General features: G+C 42.7%; 1 protein-coding gene and 1 long non-coding RNA gene across 5 annotated transcripts in view; one reads left to right on the forward strand and one right to left on the reverse strand.

The window, feature by feature from the left end:
* CLN8 (CLN8 transmembrane ER and ERGIC protein) lies at positions 1 to 14,245 on the reverse strand. Of its 4 annotated transcripts, none has more exons than XM_072036383.1 (4): positions 14,119 to 14,245; positions 5,965 to 6,052; positions 4,915 to 5,611; positions 1 to 4,498 (listed from the first exon to the last, which is right to left on the reverse strand). In XM_072036383.1, exons 3-4 carry the CDS (start codon positions 5,455 to 5,457, stop codon positions 4,187 to 4,189), a joined length of 855 nt encoding a protein of 284 aa, XP_071892484.1. In that variant the 5' UTR covers positions 5,458 to 5,611; positions 5,965 to 6,052; positions 14,119 to 14,245; the 3' UTR covers positions 1 to 4,186. The 4 variants fall into 4 exon arrangements, with proteins under 4 accessions (XP_071892484.1, XP_071892483.1, XP_027310925.1 ...); XM_072036382.1 differs by having other exon boundaries at positions 5,937 to 6,052; XM_027455124.3 differs by lacking the exon at positions 14,119 to 14,245 and adding an exon at positions 6,791 to 6,946.
* The window catches only part of LOC140002249 (uncharacterized), a 22,914-nt gene continuing 13,888 nt past the window's right edge, over positions 7,122 to 16,147 (forward strand). The window contains exons 1-2 of the long non-coding RNA XR_011808547.1: positions 7,122 to 13,652; positions 13,996 to 14,168. This is a non-coding gene — a long non-coding RNA (uncharacterized lncRNA). The remainder of the gene's footprint in view (positions 13,653 to 13,995; positions 14,169 to 16,147) is intronic.

The raw sequence follows: 16,147 nt of genomic DNA on the forward strand, positions 1-16,147 counted from the left end.
TTCAATAAAATACTTTTATTTATGCACTCACTATAAAGACACATTCAACAAACGTTGCATTGTACACGGAACAGACTTGAATTTATTAATTCATTAACACTTCTAAATTCACTTTAAGTGGGAATCTCCCTGAGGTTAAGAAGGGTGTCTTTCGTAACTGTACAACATCAATATTTAAACAGTGTTATCAGGAAAAAAAAAAGCCAAAAACCTGAAAGATTTGGACTTAGGTATGTAACAAAAGAAGAGATCAACAATAAGTGCTGGAAGAAACTGTTAGCCAAAAATGTCACTGTGGTACTGTGACTGCTGTGGGATCATGACCAGGTAAGAGTAAATGTAACAGGTTTGGGAAAAAAACAGGATGTAAGACACAAATGGAGGACACAAACTGTGATTTAGGAAGGCTGTATGAACACAGCTACAACCAAATGTCTGGCCAGGGTGCCTCAGATCAGACACTTTTTGGTTTATTTTTAAAAACAGAAACACTCCCAAAACAAACAACAACAAAAACAATAAAAAACACCACAAACCAAAACACAGGTTATCTTTTTAAAAAAACTTCACCCAGAAAGGTGACACAAACAGCACTCCTTGGATAAGCCTGCCCAAAAAGAAAGCAGGATGAAGTGTCTAACAGTAACCTTGGCAGGCAGAAAATTCACCCCCAAAAAAACTATGCCAAATGTTTCCAAATCATGGCAGTGGCACCCCCTGTGACCTGATTCTGTTCCTGCTGAAGCTGATGGTGAATTTTTTCTACATCAGACTGCACGTGAGACCTTACAAAAGAGGCCTGAGAAGGACTGGAATTAATTTCATATTTAAAAAAAGAAATAAACAAACTGTAACTCATTTTGGGGTTGAAATGAAGCACTCGATTATAAGAGTAATTAAACAGAACCTTCAAAGAATTTTTTTTCTTCAGAGCAGTAAGAGAGTCACCCACAGTCATAAACCAGAAAAGGTTCTTCTGAAGGGAGCAGCCAAAGAAGAAAAAGGAAGTAATGAAAACACTTCAGTAGAAAAAAAAAAAAAAAAAAGAGGCCCTGTGTAACAGAACTGATAACCCCACCTGCTGCCCTTCAAGATGCAGAAGGAAGGTTGTCTGTATTTCCATGTTGTGTTGTATTTCTAGCTGGACTGTGAAATCCCTTCACCCCTCAAACCAACAGAAATGTAAAGTGAATGCTGTCATTTGTATTGCTTAGCTCTCCTGTTCTAGCAGGTGTAGCAGCGGTTAGGTTAGCAGGTGCTCTTAGATATTCATTATATAGTAAGACATGCAAAAAGTTTTAGAGATGTACTATAAAGTGGTCATTACACGGAAAAAACTTGCACAAAGATGCGTATTAAAAGATTGCCCTATTCTGATCACAATACTTTTAATGTAAGATTTAAAGTCCACTTAATAATTAACACATCAATTAATAATACCAATATTAAGCATTAGAAGTCTGGTGTCACTGACCTAACTATCCACCTGTCTGCCTTGACCACACCTAACCTTATTTTTCAGCCCCAAATTCACTAATCCCAACCTTTCAAACTGTTTTACCACATAAATATTTCACTTCCTTTAGCCAGCTCCTGTAACAAACTGAGCACTTTGCCCAAACTCACTTCTTTTCTGATGGTAATTTTCTATTAGGATTCTTCACACTTCTGTAGCTAGGATTTTTAGTAATTGTCATGCTTTATTGAATCCAAACCTTTAAATTCTGAGCTGCAAAGAGTGCAGCATCACCCTGAGGTCTAGTGACTTAGCATCCCCCTTCCCCAGGCTCGTATTCTGCACGATGTGCATTTGGATCACGTTTGTTGGGGACCGTCCAGCTGGAAAGCAGCTTTGCAGAAAAGGTCCTGAGAGCCCTGGTGGACACCAAGTTGAACATAAGCCAGCAGTGTGCCCTTGCTGCAAAGAAGGCTGATGGCATTCCTGGCTGCAGAGTGCTGCCAGCAGGTCAAGAGAGGTGATCCTTCCCCACTATCCAGCACTGAAGAGATGTACCTGAAATGCTGGCTGCAGTTTTGGGCTCCCCAGTACAAGAAAGACATAGACATACTGGAGAGTCCAGGTTGCCCAGGTTGTGGAGTTTCCCTCCTTGGAGATCTTCAAAAGGCAACTGGACGTGGTCCTGGGCACCTTGCTCTGTGTGGCCCTGCTTGAGCTGGGGTTGGAGCAGATGCCTCCAGAGGTCCCTGCCAACCTCAGCCATCCTGTGATTCAGTTCTGTTTCTGAGGAATTCGTTCCTCTTCTTCCTCCTAACGCACTTTCATTATTACTCTCACATAACCCCTCAGGAGAAGTACACAATTTCTAACTTCAGAGTACTCTTTTTTTTTTTTTTTCCTACAGTATGACATCCGGGCAGGCCACACTGCCAAAACATTATGAGCTCATTCTGGCCCGCTTAACAATAAGATAGCACAAAATTTACGTTTTCTGTACTGAATATCAGCAAGATAATAGATACGGTTGCTGTGTAAAATTACGATGATCCTCTCAGCCTAGTTTTGAACAGGCAATTTCAGATATTCACCACTTTATCATTATCAAGATCTGGATATAAATTTGTGACCTAACAGAGAAAGATTCCTCACCCTACGAGAAGCTCTTCAACTCTGTGCTCATGTAAAGTGAATTAGGGAACATAGCAACCTGAACACTAGTTTACCTACCCTAACAAAATCCAAGACATTTCTGCCAAAATGAATTAAATGAGCTTGTTTACACCAAAAAGTGCTCCCCCACCTTAATTTAAAACAGTATGCTCCACCACGGATCAGCAGACAAAGCGTCATCCTAAAATTCTTCACAGCCTGGGCTTGTCCAGTCATATCACCTTGGAAAATAAACCTGTGTAGCAGCCTTGTCACAGCAGATGACAGTTTCAAAAGACACTCTTTTTTTTTCTCAATAGTTCAGTGCAACAGTAATTGAGCATATTTGTCACTCTCCTGCCACTAGGTGTCACTCTCTTCTATCGTGATCTTTATACCCTGGTCGGCTGTCCAAAATTATATCCAGGGCTGAGTATTATTAGTGGGAGAAACACCACCACAATTTGCTAAGCCCCAATCTAGAAAGCAGCTCTGTTCCCTAGGTCAAGGAAAGATTTCGAGATGTGGTAGATAAAGCGCAAAGGACTGTTAGTCTCACTTTGAGCGTTCTTCAAAGTAAAATAAAAACACGACAAATAAAAATACTAAAAGAAAAGCAGAACTTCTAAAAGAGGTGGTATGGACTTTCCTCCAAAGAGGAGTCACCTCAGATTCTAAAATCCTCTATAACTAAGAGGCTTTCCAAAAATATGAGGAACTATAACCGGAGTACTAGTGGAACTAATTGCACGACTATTCATCTGGGACCCACGAAGAAGATAATCTCACCAATCAACTAGCTTTTTTTTTTTTCAAGGATTAAACAGCCAAAGGTTTTGTCATTGACTCCTGTATCACAAGTCCAGAAAGGAGCACCATGATTACCTAGCTCGACCACCAGCATAACGAACTGACACTCCCATTCCTTACTACATACATGTTTGTGGTGGATACGAACTCCCATACAACTCACTTGGACAGCAAACACTCAACACCCTCTTCCTTTTCATCCTGTGCACTTCAAAAAAAATAAAAATCCAGCCATGACTACATTCTGCCACATGACCAATACAACCACCGGGAACAATTTAATAGCACACAGGAACTAGGTACCCACACATACCTCACTCGGGACACAGTTGATCTTAATAAACTCCTTAACATGATTTTCAGTATCAGTATGTCCTGCACAGATGAAACGGGAATCAAGCTAAACTTGATTCAAGCTGAGATCAGTGGACAAATTAACTACAAAGCCACTTAGAAGCATTAGGACAAAAGATACCATTAGAGAGCATGTCATTGCTAAATCATGAAATACCAATTGCTAAATCATGAAGTACTGTTCACCCTGACAAAACAGCTGGCGTAATTCTTCACTAAGATGTTGAAGATCTTGTGTACATATGAAATACAGACAATGATTTTAAATACTTCTCATGCTTACAGAATACTAACAGCAAGGAATGACTTCGTTAATGAGCTTCTTGCAAAAGCTTCTACTTCATGGGCAGATTACTTCGCAGTGTGTTTTTCTGCTGCATGCTACAATCATACTAGGAAACAGATGTTTCAGTGTTACATCTTCTTTTGATGTGTGTCACCGTTTAATTTTCCATTTTCTGTCGTTTTACTTTCAAAGTTCCAGTCAACTGGTCTAAGGAGCTGCTGAGTTTTTTTGTATGTCCAATACGGGTTAAGTATTAGTGTGACGGCAAATAATCCAGAGAATAAAACAATAAAATGTAGAAGTCCCAGATTTTCTATCACAGAAGTCCAGTTGAAAATGAGCACCCACCACATGTGGTAGGTAAGAATCATGCGGCAGTGAAACAGGTGGATCATCACCCACTGGTTGGCCTTCCAGAAAAAGGTATTTGCACGGCCAGCCTAGAAAAACAAGAACAGAAAGTATACAGAAGTGAGATTGTTATTTCAAGATAAGGAATCCCTAGAACTAATGCAAACACCCAGCTTTTGCATACACATCCCCTCTGGCATTTTTTCACGTAGAGATATGGTGTTTTATCACGTAGAGCTATGGTATTTTTTCCACATATACATCATCCCCAACCCAAACTCCAAACCATCCCACTATCCACACGCAGACACCACCACACAGAAATCTACTTGGAGGACTACAGAAACGTGATCATGACAGAAACAGGTATCACAATGACATGGATATCAGTTAAATGAACAGCCCTGCTGCAAAATTATGTAGGCAAACCACACAGATTATTTATGGAGAAGTGAGAGGCAAGAAAACTCTTACAAACGTAACTTGGAAATTATCAAGTTCTTACCTTTAGAAGCATCCAGGAAATGCACGTTGAGGGAGTGCTCATCTCCAACAACATTCCCATCAAAGGTAGATAATGTCCAGATTCTACGTTGATTACTAGACCAGCCAAGCCGCCAAAAGCCAGCAGGTGATGAACTACCAAGAACACATCAAATGTTCTGAAAACAATGTTGGACACGTGAACAGCTACATTTTCAAGCAAGAAAAATCCAGCAGCTATTAAACAGTTAAACCAGCTCCACTTTTGCTGTGAATACACTTTGTCTGCATGAAAAACGGGATCTATGAGCAAAGCCCATAGGCCAGAAACACAGCTCTGAAGTCCAAATACAGCACGTGTGACTGCCATATTCCAAAACACCTTCTCCTTTGCATGCAAGGCACGGTAAGTGGTACTTATCCAGGAAGACAACGAGTGGGACAGAAGAAATACTCCCAGGTAGATTAAAAAACCAGCAGCCAAAAATGTCAAACGAACTTCCCATAAGAGGTAGTCCCAGTCAAAAATGGTCCCAAACGCTGGATCATCATTTGTGGGATTCATTTCTTTTTTTTTGTTGTTTTGTTTTGTTTTTCCTTGTAATAGATCAAAGTCTTGCAGGGGGCTGGACACTTCTTGCCCACACTATTGTCTCCTTTAGGCCTAGTCAGCCTCTGCTAATATGCAAACCAGGAACCACGAACTCTTCTTTTTCCATCTGGAAGAAGAAGAAAAAAATAAAGTGAGTCTTTTTAATAAGTCACCTGTATACACAACTCCTGAACTATAAGGAACTCCATTTTATTGCAGTAAGACTTTGGTCCTGTTGCCATTAGGCACAGTCATCCCAAAGACAGGTAAATAAATGAAAAAAAAAAAACACAACTTTTTTTTTTTTTTTTTAAGATTAACAACTGGCCTGGAAAATCTGTACTAGTGCAAAGTAACTCACTGAATCAAAAGAAGACGGCAAAGAAGGAAGGCAAGAAAGAGGAAGCGAAAACACAAGAAGCAAATCCTGTTTTCTTACTCACGAAACTCACATTTCAACAGCAGCGTGCTGTCACTAACCATTATTCTTCTGCTCCTTTGCTGTTCCCTCACTGATTTTCCACAACTTCTTGAGTTTTGGGCGCGATTCAGAATCTCACAGACACACCTGGGACATAAAAATATGAAAAGTTATCTCTGCATGTGAAATAAGTCACATGAGATAACACACGGGAGAAGTCACATGGGTTAACACATGGGATAAGACATGGAATAACTCACAGGGGTTAACACCACTTACAAAGAAAAGGGTTTTCAAGATCACGTCTCAAAACAAGGCTTAGCCAGCAGCCTCCAAAGATTAAACAACTTTCCAACAGAAAATCTATTCCAAAAATGCGAGAAGAGCGTGGAATGCAGACAAGCAACGTTAATGCGTGTTATTAGCAGCATTATCATAATTAACCGAGCAGTCCTGCAGCAGGCACCCCAAGTTCGCTGAAACTTCCTGAACACACCGTAGGTGACGATCGTGGACTTGTGGGGAGGGGATAACAGGGAAACATGCGAGTGCCACTTCATCTTACTTACAGTTTAGCCGACCCCAGCAGGACCACCAGCCCCACCACCACCCGCAGACCGTGGCAGGAGCTGGGTTTTGGGACTCAGAGACCCCAAAGAGCTGCACCCCCCTCACCTCACCCTACAAAACGCCCCCACCACGGGCCGGGCCGGGCTGGGACCAGGTGTTGGGCGCTGCAGGGACCTGCTCTCCCCATAGCTCCCCCCGAGCCCCTCAGCCCCACACGGGCAGGGCAGCGCTCGGCGGTCCCAACCCCAAACCCCCGACCCCAAACCCCCTCCCCTCGCCCCTAAGAGCCCAGGGGCGGCCCCGCCGCGCACACACCTCGCTCTGCACCCGCCGCTCCTCGCCGGCAGCGCTGCCCGAGATGGCGGCCGGGCCCTTCCCGGCTCCGGGGCCGCCTGCGGCCGCCGAGACGCCCCCCGGCCCCCGGCTCGGCTCCGCCACCACCCAGCTCGGCTCCGCCGGCGCCATGCACCCAGCGCGCAGGCGCCAACACCGCCCCCCTCCTCCTCCTCCTCCTCCTCCTGCTCCTGCTCCTGCTCCCCCCCCAGCTGCCGGCCCGGTGGTACGAACCGCACCGTGCTGCGCCGCGCGGGTAGGGCCCGGCCGTACCACTGCGACCCGGACGGGGGGGGACCATCCGGTCTCCTAGGGGGGCTCCCGTGTGCCGGGGCCCCGAAGTCTCCTGGCACAGAAAGGGCTGCAGGAGCAGCAGTCACCTTTGCGATTTTCCTCAGAGGAAATCCATGAGGAGGAGGTTTTTTGTTTTTGTTTTTGTTTTTGTTTTTTTTTTTTAACTATTTTTTTTTTCCATTTTAAGTTTGAAAACAGCCTTGTTTACATTTCCCCCCCACACTGAAACAAGCTCCTCACTACCACTAAAAAGTTAATGGTATTTACTAGATGCCTGTTTGGAATAAATAAATAAGTAAATAAATAAATAAATAAGTAAAAAGCACCCATGCCACAGTGAGTACCCTTACCTGTAATTATCCAATTTCATTAAGGACAGTGAATTACAAAAGGGATGTCACAGAGTGCTGCTGCATGATTCTTTCCATACTTGTCAAAAATGATCTTGTCATCCCCGTGACTCAAACTGCCCGGTTCTGAGAGCAACACGGGAGGGCCCAGGGAAACCACGCATGGAGGTTTCCTCAGCAGTGGTGCAAAGCTGTGTCTGGGTTCCAGTTTGGAACACGAGTCCTATGAGGAGCGGCTGAGGGCACTGGGGTTGTTTAGTCTGGAGAAGAGGAAACTCAAGGGAGACCTTATTGCTTTTCAGCTACCTGAAAGGAAGGTGTGGGGAGCTGGGGGTCAGCCTCTTCTCACACATAATTAGTGACAGGACTAGAGGGAATGGCCTCAAGTTGCACCAGGGGAGGTTCAGGTTGGAAATGAGGAGACATTTCTGCTCAGAAAGAGCAGTCAGGCATTGGAATGAGTTGCCCAGGGAAGTGGTGGAGTCACCGTCCCTGGGGGTGTTTAAGGAAAGGTTGGATCTGGTGCTTAGGGACATGGTTTAGTGGGTGACATTGGTAGTAGGGGATGGTTGGACCTGATGATCTTGAAGGTCTTTTCCAACCATAATGTTTCTGTGATTCTACACAAGTCACTGAGCTGGCTGAGGCTTTTGCCAAGGGGAAGCTCAGTCCCATGGCTGACCACATGATTCCACTGAAAAATAAAAATCAAACCACAACTTCCTTTTCACAGAGAATTGGTCTAGAACAGCTGAAACGCTAAGCTGGGCCTGCCTGTGGTGAAAGACCACACCTGGGAAATAAAAGTCCTCAGGCTTCAGGTGCTCAGCTTCCAGCCTGAGAGGCAAGCGCTGTCGGTGGTGGTGGAAAACTGGGTCCTGCCAAAGTAGAGGGATATCTGAGTAGAGGAAGTTTTTTTGTTTGTTTGTTTGTTTTCATGTGTTTGTAATTGCTAATGTGTCCCTGATGGACTCCCCGAGCTTTCTGAAAAGTTAAATTTGTTTATGTGCCACCTCAAGAGTTTAGACATGAGCAGCCATCCTCTGTTGTTCATATGAAAAATCCAGAAATAAATCTACTGCCTTGTACATGCTGGTTGTGAGGCACTGCAAGCTGCCAGTAGCTTGCAGTGCCTTCTGTGAGCTCCTCTATAGACAGCCCCAAGGGACACCGGGCTTTGGTTGAAGTCTCGGGATGCCTTGCCCACACACCCAGACACTATTTATGTGTCATTTGGTGAGTCACGTGTTGGAGCATTCCTGCCGCATCACTACAAGCAACCTCATCCCTGCCCAAGAGGCCCAGACTCAGCAGTAAGTCAAGGCCAAGAGATTTCAGCTAAAATAGTTGTTTTGTACAGAGAGCACAGTCATGATTAAATGACAGAGATCCTAACGACATGCATTGGCACGTTGCTCTTGTAGGTACAAGGATTCATCTTTGCACAATAGGAAATTTGCAAATAGAGGAAATTTGTTGCAAAACTTTGTGGCCCCACTTGGAGTACTGCATCCAGGTCTGGGGCCCCCAGCACAAGAAAGATGAGGATCTGTTACAACAGGCCTAGAGGAGGGCTACAAAGTTGATCACGGGGCTAGAGCACCTCTCTTATGAAGAAAAGCTGAGAGAGCTGGGGATGTTATAGTGATATAGAATCATTGGATATCCCAAGTTGGGAGGGACCCACAAGGATCACTGAGTCCAACATCTGACTCCACACAGGACCACCCCAAAATCAGACTGTATGTCTGAGAGCATTGTCCAAACATTTCTTGAACTCCAGCAGCTCAGTGCTGTGACCACTGCCCTGGCGAGCCTGTCCCAGTGCCCGACCACCCTCTGGGTGCAGAACCTTTCCCTAACCCCCATCCTGACCCTCCCCTGTCCCAGCTCCATGCCATTCCCTCGGGTCCTGTCGCTGTCCCCAGAGAGCAGAGCTCAGCGCCTGCCCTTCTGCTCCCCTCGTGAGGGAGCTGCAGGTGCCATGAGGCCTCCCCTCAGCCTGCTCTGCTCTGGGCTGAACAAATCAAGGGACCTCAGCCGCTCCGCATAAGTCTTGCCCTCTAGACTCTTTTATACTGTGGTGCTCAAAACTGCACACAGTACTTGAGGTGAGGGCACACTGGCGCAGAGCAGAGCAGGAGAATCCCTTCCCTCAACTGGCTAGCAATGCCACGCCTGATACACCCCAGGGTACAGTAGGCTCTTCTGGCTGCCAGGGCACACTGTTGACTCATATTCAATAAACCAGAACCCCCAGATCCCTTTCTGCAGGGATGCTCTCAAGCCTCTCATTCCCCAGTCTGTACGTATAGCCAATGTTGCCCCATTGCAGGAGCAGAATCCTGCATTTATTCTTGATAAATTTCATGTGGCTGGTGATTGCCTGGCCCTCTAGTCTGTCAAGATCTCTCTGCAAGGCTTTTCTACCCTCAAGAGAGCCAACAGCTCCTTCTAATTTAGTGTCGTCTGCAAACTTACTGAGTATGCGTTTGACTCCTGTGTCCAGATCATTTACAAAAACATTGAAGAGAAGTGGCTCCAAAAATGAGCCCTGGGGAACCCCCCTAGTGACTGGCTGCCAGCCTGATGTAACCACATTTACTATAACCCTTTGAGCCCGACCCATCAGCCAATTGTTCATCCATTATATTATGCACTTGTCTAGCTGTATGCTGGACATTTTGTCCAGAAGGATATTGTGAGAGACAGTACTAAAAGCTTTGCTGAAGTCCAAAAAGATTACATCTGCTTGCTTCCCTTGGTCAACTAGGTGGGTTGCTGGAGCTGTCACAGTGCAGGCTGCTGTTCTGGCTTCCCCTAATTTTATTTTTCTCATGGTTGTTTTTAAGTAATTCCTTTAAATTGTAACATGTTGAGGCAGGAGATTTGAGTTTTATGTACATATAAGTTGCTCTGATCATACTGTAAAAATAAGGTCACAGATATGGTGTTTTTCTTATTTTTTTCTTCTCTGCTGCCTTTCTTGCCATTCTCAAGCAAAATCTAATTTTTAAGAGCTACTAGTTATGATGTAATAGTTTAGCGTTACTTTCTCAATCTACTGATACTACAACCCTACTTAGTGACAACTTTTTAATAGCTGTCTCATTATGGTAATTATGATCACTTCAAGTATTTCAAAATAGTTCTTCCTGTAATGAGTCTCATCTTCCATTTTATGTCATGTTCAGTCCTCCCTTTTACAGGCAATCAAGCTGGATCCTACACCATGCCCTGTTCAAAGCTCAGTTTCCTGATTGCACTGTCTTGGTTTTGGGCAACTTTCTTGGCATCTTCTGAATGCCACTGCTGGAGGAGCAAAGAGCACCTCCAGTCAGGGAGCCCTGCACATATGCTCTCGATGATCTCCCCATTGTAGCTAAGAGCCTTTTTATAATGGCAGGGGTAGTGCTTGCCTGCTGTCGAGAACTGAACAGTATTTTTTGCACAATATTCATATTTCATTGCCTCAATGGCTACATTTATACTTCTAGATAAAGAAGGCCAAGGTCCATGTGGAGGCTGCCTGCTACTTTGAAACAGGGCAGCTACATCCAAACTGCCCATTGAATTTGGCATGAGCTATCCCCCAAAACATCCATAGAAATTCTGACTTCTGAAGGTCATTTTGATCAGACTCCTGCTCAAAATGAGACCAATGCCCCAAACCATGACCTGTCTAGAGAAGTACCGGTTGGCACAGGCCAGACTTCTTCCAGCCAGCATGCTAATAATTAAGTACTTGCATGCAGTAATGAATCAGTAGCTCCTCTGTTGTATTTACTAATATACAGATAGCCAATGATAGTTAACAATGTCTTTAGTTTTATCACTTTTCTTCTTCATTCTGCAAATCAGAGTGCCACAGTTCCATGTCCTTTTCCAAGTCCTTGTTCTCCCAGAGACAGGCTAATACCCTCTCACTGGGGCATCCACAGCCTCTCCAGGCAACCTGTTCCAGTGCCTCACCACCCTCTGAGTGAAGAATTTCCTCCTAAAATCTAATCTAAATCTCCCCTCTTAGTTTAAAGCCATTCTCCCTTGTTCTATCATTATCTGCCCATACAAAAGTTTCTCTCCATCTTTTTAATATCCTTCTAATATATATTAGAAGGAATCCTGCCTGATGAAGTGGGTCTCTGATCATTTTATAGCTTGCCAGTGACCTCCATCATATTGCCACAACTGTTGATGGCATCCTTTATGCATCCTTTATGCTTCTTGTTGAGCCCACCATACAGCCAATGCTACAAGACCTTCCTCTGACTTGAGGTACACTTGACAAATATGAGACAGGAGCTGGCACTGTGACAGAGCTCCTTACGGGTCCAGCTCTAGGGAAACATACAGCTCTACCTTAAGTTCCCACTGGAACAACATTACCAGTGATAGCAAGAACCTTATATTATTATATTATTTTTAATAATCATTAACCCCTTAAAGGAACACTGGGTAAAATAGTCATATATGCTCTGCTGCAGGAATGCTGTGCAGCATATTTTAGGTGGTGACCAATCAAAACTAGTGCAGAAATATCAGTGTGGCTAGACTAAATAACAGATAGGACCTTTAATCCCTTGTTCATGTTTCACACATGGTTCAAATGACACCACACTTTCAGGAGAACCACAGCAACTTGGCTGATGAGGATAGGAAAAGTTGGTATTACATCTGTGGTGAAGACTGTCCTACGTGTGTTGCAGTCTCAACATGACTTGTGCTCTCTGACAGTCATATTTAAGCCTGCAGCATGAATATGAATGAAATGTTTGAAAATTGGCCAATCTTTCTGGGGCAGCACTCAAGAGCTGTGCTATTGATCAGTATAGATGAGTCCCGGACAAAGTCTCTTTTTCTTCATATCTATATTGGTTTTGGTGATGTCTAAAAATCTCAGCTCCCTGAGAAAATTGAATTAATGAATGAACAGAGAGGGGAAAAAAATCTCTCTGAGTAGCATTTGAAAGTTACTGCCTTAGGTTCTCTTAGTTTTAAATTCCAGTATACCAAATAGCTGTAGTCAGTGGTACTATATGTAGAACTAAGTCCTATCAGTATAAATAAAACATTAGCTGGCAATCTTCCCCATAGCACATTAAAAGTCTGCAACTGCTTGAAAAGTCAAGATCCCGTTGACTTTTCAAAATGTTTTAGCCCTCTCTTCCCAAAAGAAAAAGCCTGCCTATTTGCAGACACAGGTATGTACATACACAAACAACTTCTGCTGACCTGTCACATAAGCATATATTTTCAGTGGCATGCTACTTGAATTCTTTTTTTAAACCAAAATTTGTTCTTTTACCACTTGCTAATCTGCTGTCTACATTCAGATCTGTGGGAACTGTACCACGTACACCCAGCCTGAAGGAACTCTGTGGCAATATCAAATGTGTAATCTCACTTTGTTAATATTTTACATATACTCTCGAAGTTCTCCTGATTCTTGTCCAACAGGTACTTATGCAGTATTCCTACATGCAAACTACAGTTATTCCAAGGAGCACTTTGAACGTGCTTGTTTAAGGCATTTTGCCTCTTAGCTAATAGGAACCATGCTCAACTTCTTCCAGAAAACCTGTATTACAAGGCTTTCATGTGTGCAAAGGATTCAGAAAGTCTTTACGTTGCATAACATATTCATCTGCCCACGCTGGTTTGCTTTCTTCAGTACTTGTAGATCAGCAGGAGTTTCTGCAAACTCGTTTTCTATTTCACTTACAGTCATTTTTAAATGAGTTAATCAACTCTAACTCCTTATGCTCCAGAACAGATAGAGATAATAGTTGTCTTTATGAAGCACTTTATAGCCTCAAAATTTTAGAAAATTCAGATTTGCTGAACATCCAGATTTGGAACTAAAATTTATAGGAAAAATGGCAGCAAACAAACAGGCTGTTTCAGCCTGCTTCCAGACAATTCAGACAATGTAGAACAACTGGAGATTCTTGGCACAATCCCTCTCAAGATTATCACCCATTTCTGTTTTTCCTATAAACACGTTATGAAAATGCTGGATGTGTACAACCGCTGTTGAGTAGCACTCTACTACATGAGTAGACACAGTTCAGGATGTTTACCCAGCCCCTGCTGACCCTGTGACATCTGGCCACTGCTTAATTGAACCTCACCAAGTACAACCTTTGGGCAATTATTCTTTCAGCCCTTCCTTCCTTCTCATTCTTCTACTTCCTTTCAAGGTGAGATATGTGAGATATCCTACCCTTTTTCTTCTAATCCCCATTTATTTCCATTTTGATAAAAGACACTCTCAAGCTCTCTTCTGCTTGGCCCAACCATTTGTCTCAAGAGTTTCTCTAAATCTCAGCTTCTCTTTCCCTTTAATCCTGCATCTAATCTGCAATACCTAAGGTGTTGCTGCTTCACCTCTTCTTTGTCTACTTAAGTTCACAACTCACTCCAAATTTTTCTTTTTCTGTATTTTGCAAGCTTCTCTTTATGTTCTATTTATCATAAACATGTCTTTTAAATCATTACTTACATATATTTCATCATGTAATTTTTTCTCTCTCTTCTCCCCAGCTCTGAGAGGGAGAGCCGTGGCCAGTCAGTACCTCCCTGAAGATTTTCACCTGCTAGTGCCCAGCATCACTCATGACACTATAACCACTTCCCATAGAAGTAATAAAGAAGAATAATACTGACTGTGTCCAGTCCTGGATGCAAGTTCCTTGGTTGCTTCTGGTTGGCTTCAGGTAACTAGCATGATGTGATGATACAAGCTTGGGTTTCCAGTTGAACCTTTTTATTCCTCCCTCACAAATCCACATGTCTTAACAATGTTAACAGGAACAAGTTATTCTGCATTAGTAGTTAGGTTCTTGCCTCACAGCTGTGGTCATGAAGTATGATCTAACTGGTGTTTCAGGTTTCTCCAGAATCTCTAGCCCTTCTTCCCCATTTCTCACGCAGGTACCTCCAATGTCTCTTCAGGAATCAAAAGAAAATCCCATATCCGCCCAATGGACTATACGCTTATCATTTTTGAGTTTTCTTTAGCTCCACATAATCTCACTTTCAATATAAACTACGGGCTTCGCCAGGAGGCAAAATACTGTTTGCCAAGTTAGGAACAGAGCAGTTGGTAGCTTGCTTAGATGCAGGTTTCTGCCAAGGATCTGATCCCACATTACTACCCCAGACCATCCTTTTAGTTGTGTGTAGACAACTTCAAACAGCTCTATGGAAACTATCTGAGATGAAGTCAAAGACTTTACAATTAATGCGTGGTAATGATGGGTGGAAACCACAAACATTTCTGTGGCCTCAGTCACCAATCTAATAAGTTTACTCTTGGGGATTTCAGGAAAATGACAGCAAATCCACCACGTGGACTAAGTTCCCAACAGCTTAGGTGACTTCTTTGAATGAACAGTCCATAAGTGATAAGGAGTTTGTAAGGCGATGAGTTGTTTTCTATTTTCAACTTCATCCAGTTGGAGACACTCGGGCATTTCGCAATTTGCAGTACTATGCAATAATGACAACAATATAAAGCTGATATCCTTGAGAATGAGGTAGATATCCAAATTTAGCAAAGCAACAATTAATTTAAAAAAAATGGAGAACAAATGAAAAGAAAAAGGAAGTTTATTAAAATTAGAGATTGCTAGATATGGTTGGGAGAAACATAAGAAGTGTTTGAAACATCAGGGGAGAATGAGCTTCTTTCATGGCAGGTTATTCTTGACTTGCAAAAGATAGAGATCCTTTTATATGTAATATATTTAAATTTATTTAGAATAAGAAGATTCTAACTATGTACTTCAGGTATTCCTAAAAATAAATTATACTAACCCGAACAGCAATAATCCTGTCTCTTTTAATTGTTCATACAGTATAATTTATCTAAGCCTCTGATGATGAACAACCTTTTTAATGTCTCCTTTCTCTCCAATGCTTGGTTCATTTCAGCAGTCAAGAGTCAAGCATTTGATCTTTGCCACAAATCTGTCGGTGTTGGATGACCTTAGAGTTTTCATGGTCTGCTATGTGCACTACAGCAGTTCTGTGGTGTACAGAAACAGTGGACATCATCCAGTACATGACCCCTGAAATCATTTATATCAGCCCATGGTCAGGCCCTGTATGGGCTTTTTACATTTCTTTGTATTTCATACTTCCTCAATTTTCACTTTCAGTAAAATGTGAGCTGGCCTTCACAGTGTTTTGCTAGACTCTTCCATACTACCTTAGGTTCTTCAGACAGTTTAATGTGAAGGCTAAAATTTTAGGCCTTCCATTTACGAGTGTCTTACCCACAGAGAGGAAAGAACATATTTCAAGAGTGAGAAAAAAAGGAAGAGAAATGTGGTAGAGAACATTCTGCCAAGTTATTCTCCCCTATTTCTTGCAAACTTTATCAAACCCCACTGAAATAAATCATGACAGATTACAGATATAACTCATTGTAGTAGCCTTTAGAATATTTTAAGGAGATTTAAAGGAAAAACAACAACAACCACGACTAAAAATGATAAAATTTAAGGGAAGTGAGATTTTATATAATCTTACCCTTTGTGTGTAAGGCCATAGAAGATTTTCACAGTACATTTTCAACCAATTGGCCAGTTTCATCCAAAGTAAATATGTTCTTAAAAGATACATTAAAAAATCAGCAGAAAAAAACCTCCAGACTAGTACCCTATGAAAAGAAAGGTTACACCGTGAAACA

Source organism: Anas platyrhynchos, chromosome 3 (genome assembly GCF_047663525.1).
Source record: "Anas platyrhynchos isolate ZD024472 breed Pekin duck chromosome 3, IASCAAS_PekinDuck_T2T, whole genome shotgun sequence".
In the NCBI taxonomy this organism is placed as follows: domain Eukaryota; kingdom Metazoa; phylum Chordata; class Aves; order Anseriformes; family Anatidae; genus Anas; species Anas platyrhynchos.

What these genes read in the sequence shown, in the direction of transcription:
- CLN8 (XM_072036383.1), bottom strand. Translation starts at nt 5,457, where the DNA reads ATGAATCCCACAAATGATGATCCAGCGTTTGGGACCATTTTTGACTGG. An exon ending in TTTCCTGGATGCTTCTAAAG is followed by an intron (nt 4,499 to 4,914) that starts GTAAGAACTTGA and finishes TTGTTTTTCTAG; the next exon opens with GCTGGCCGTGCAAATACCTT.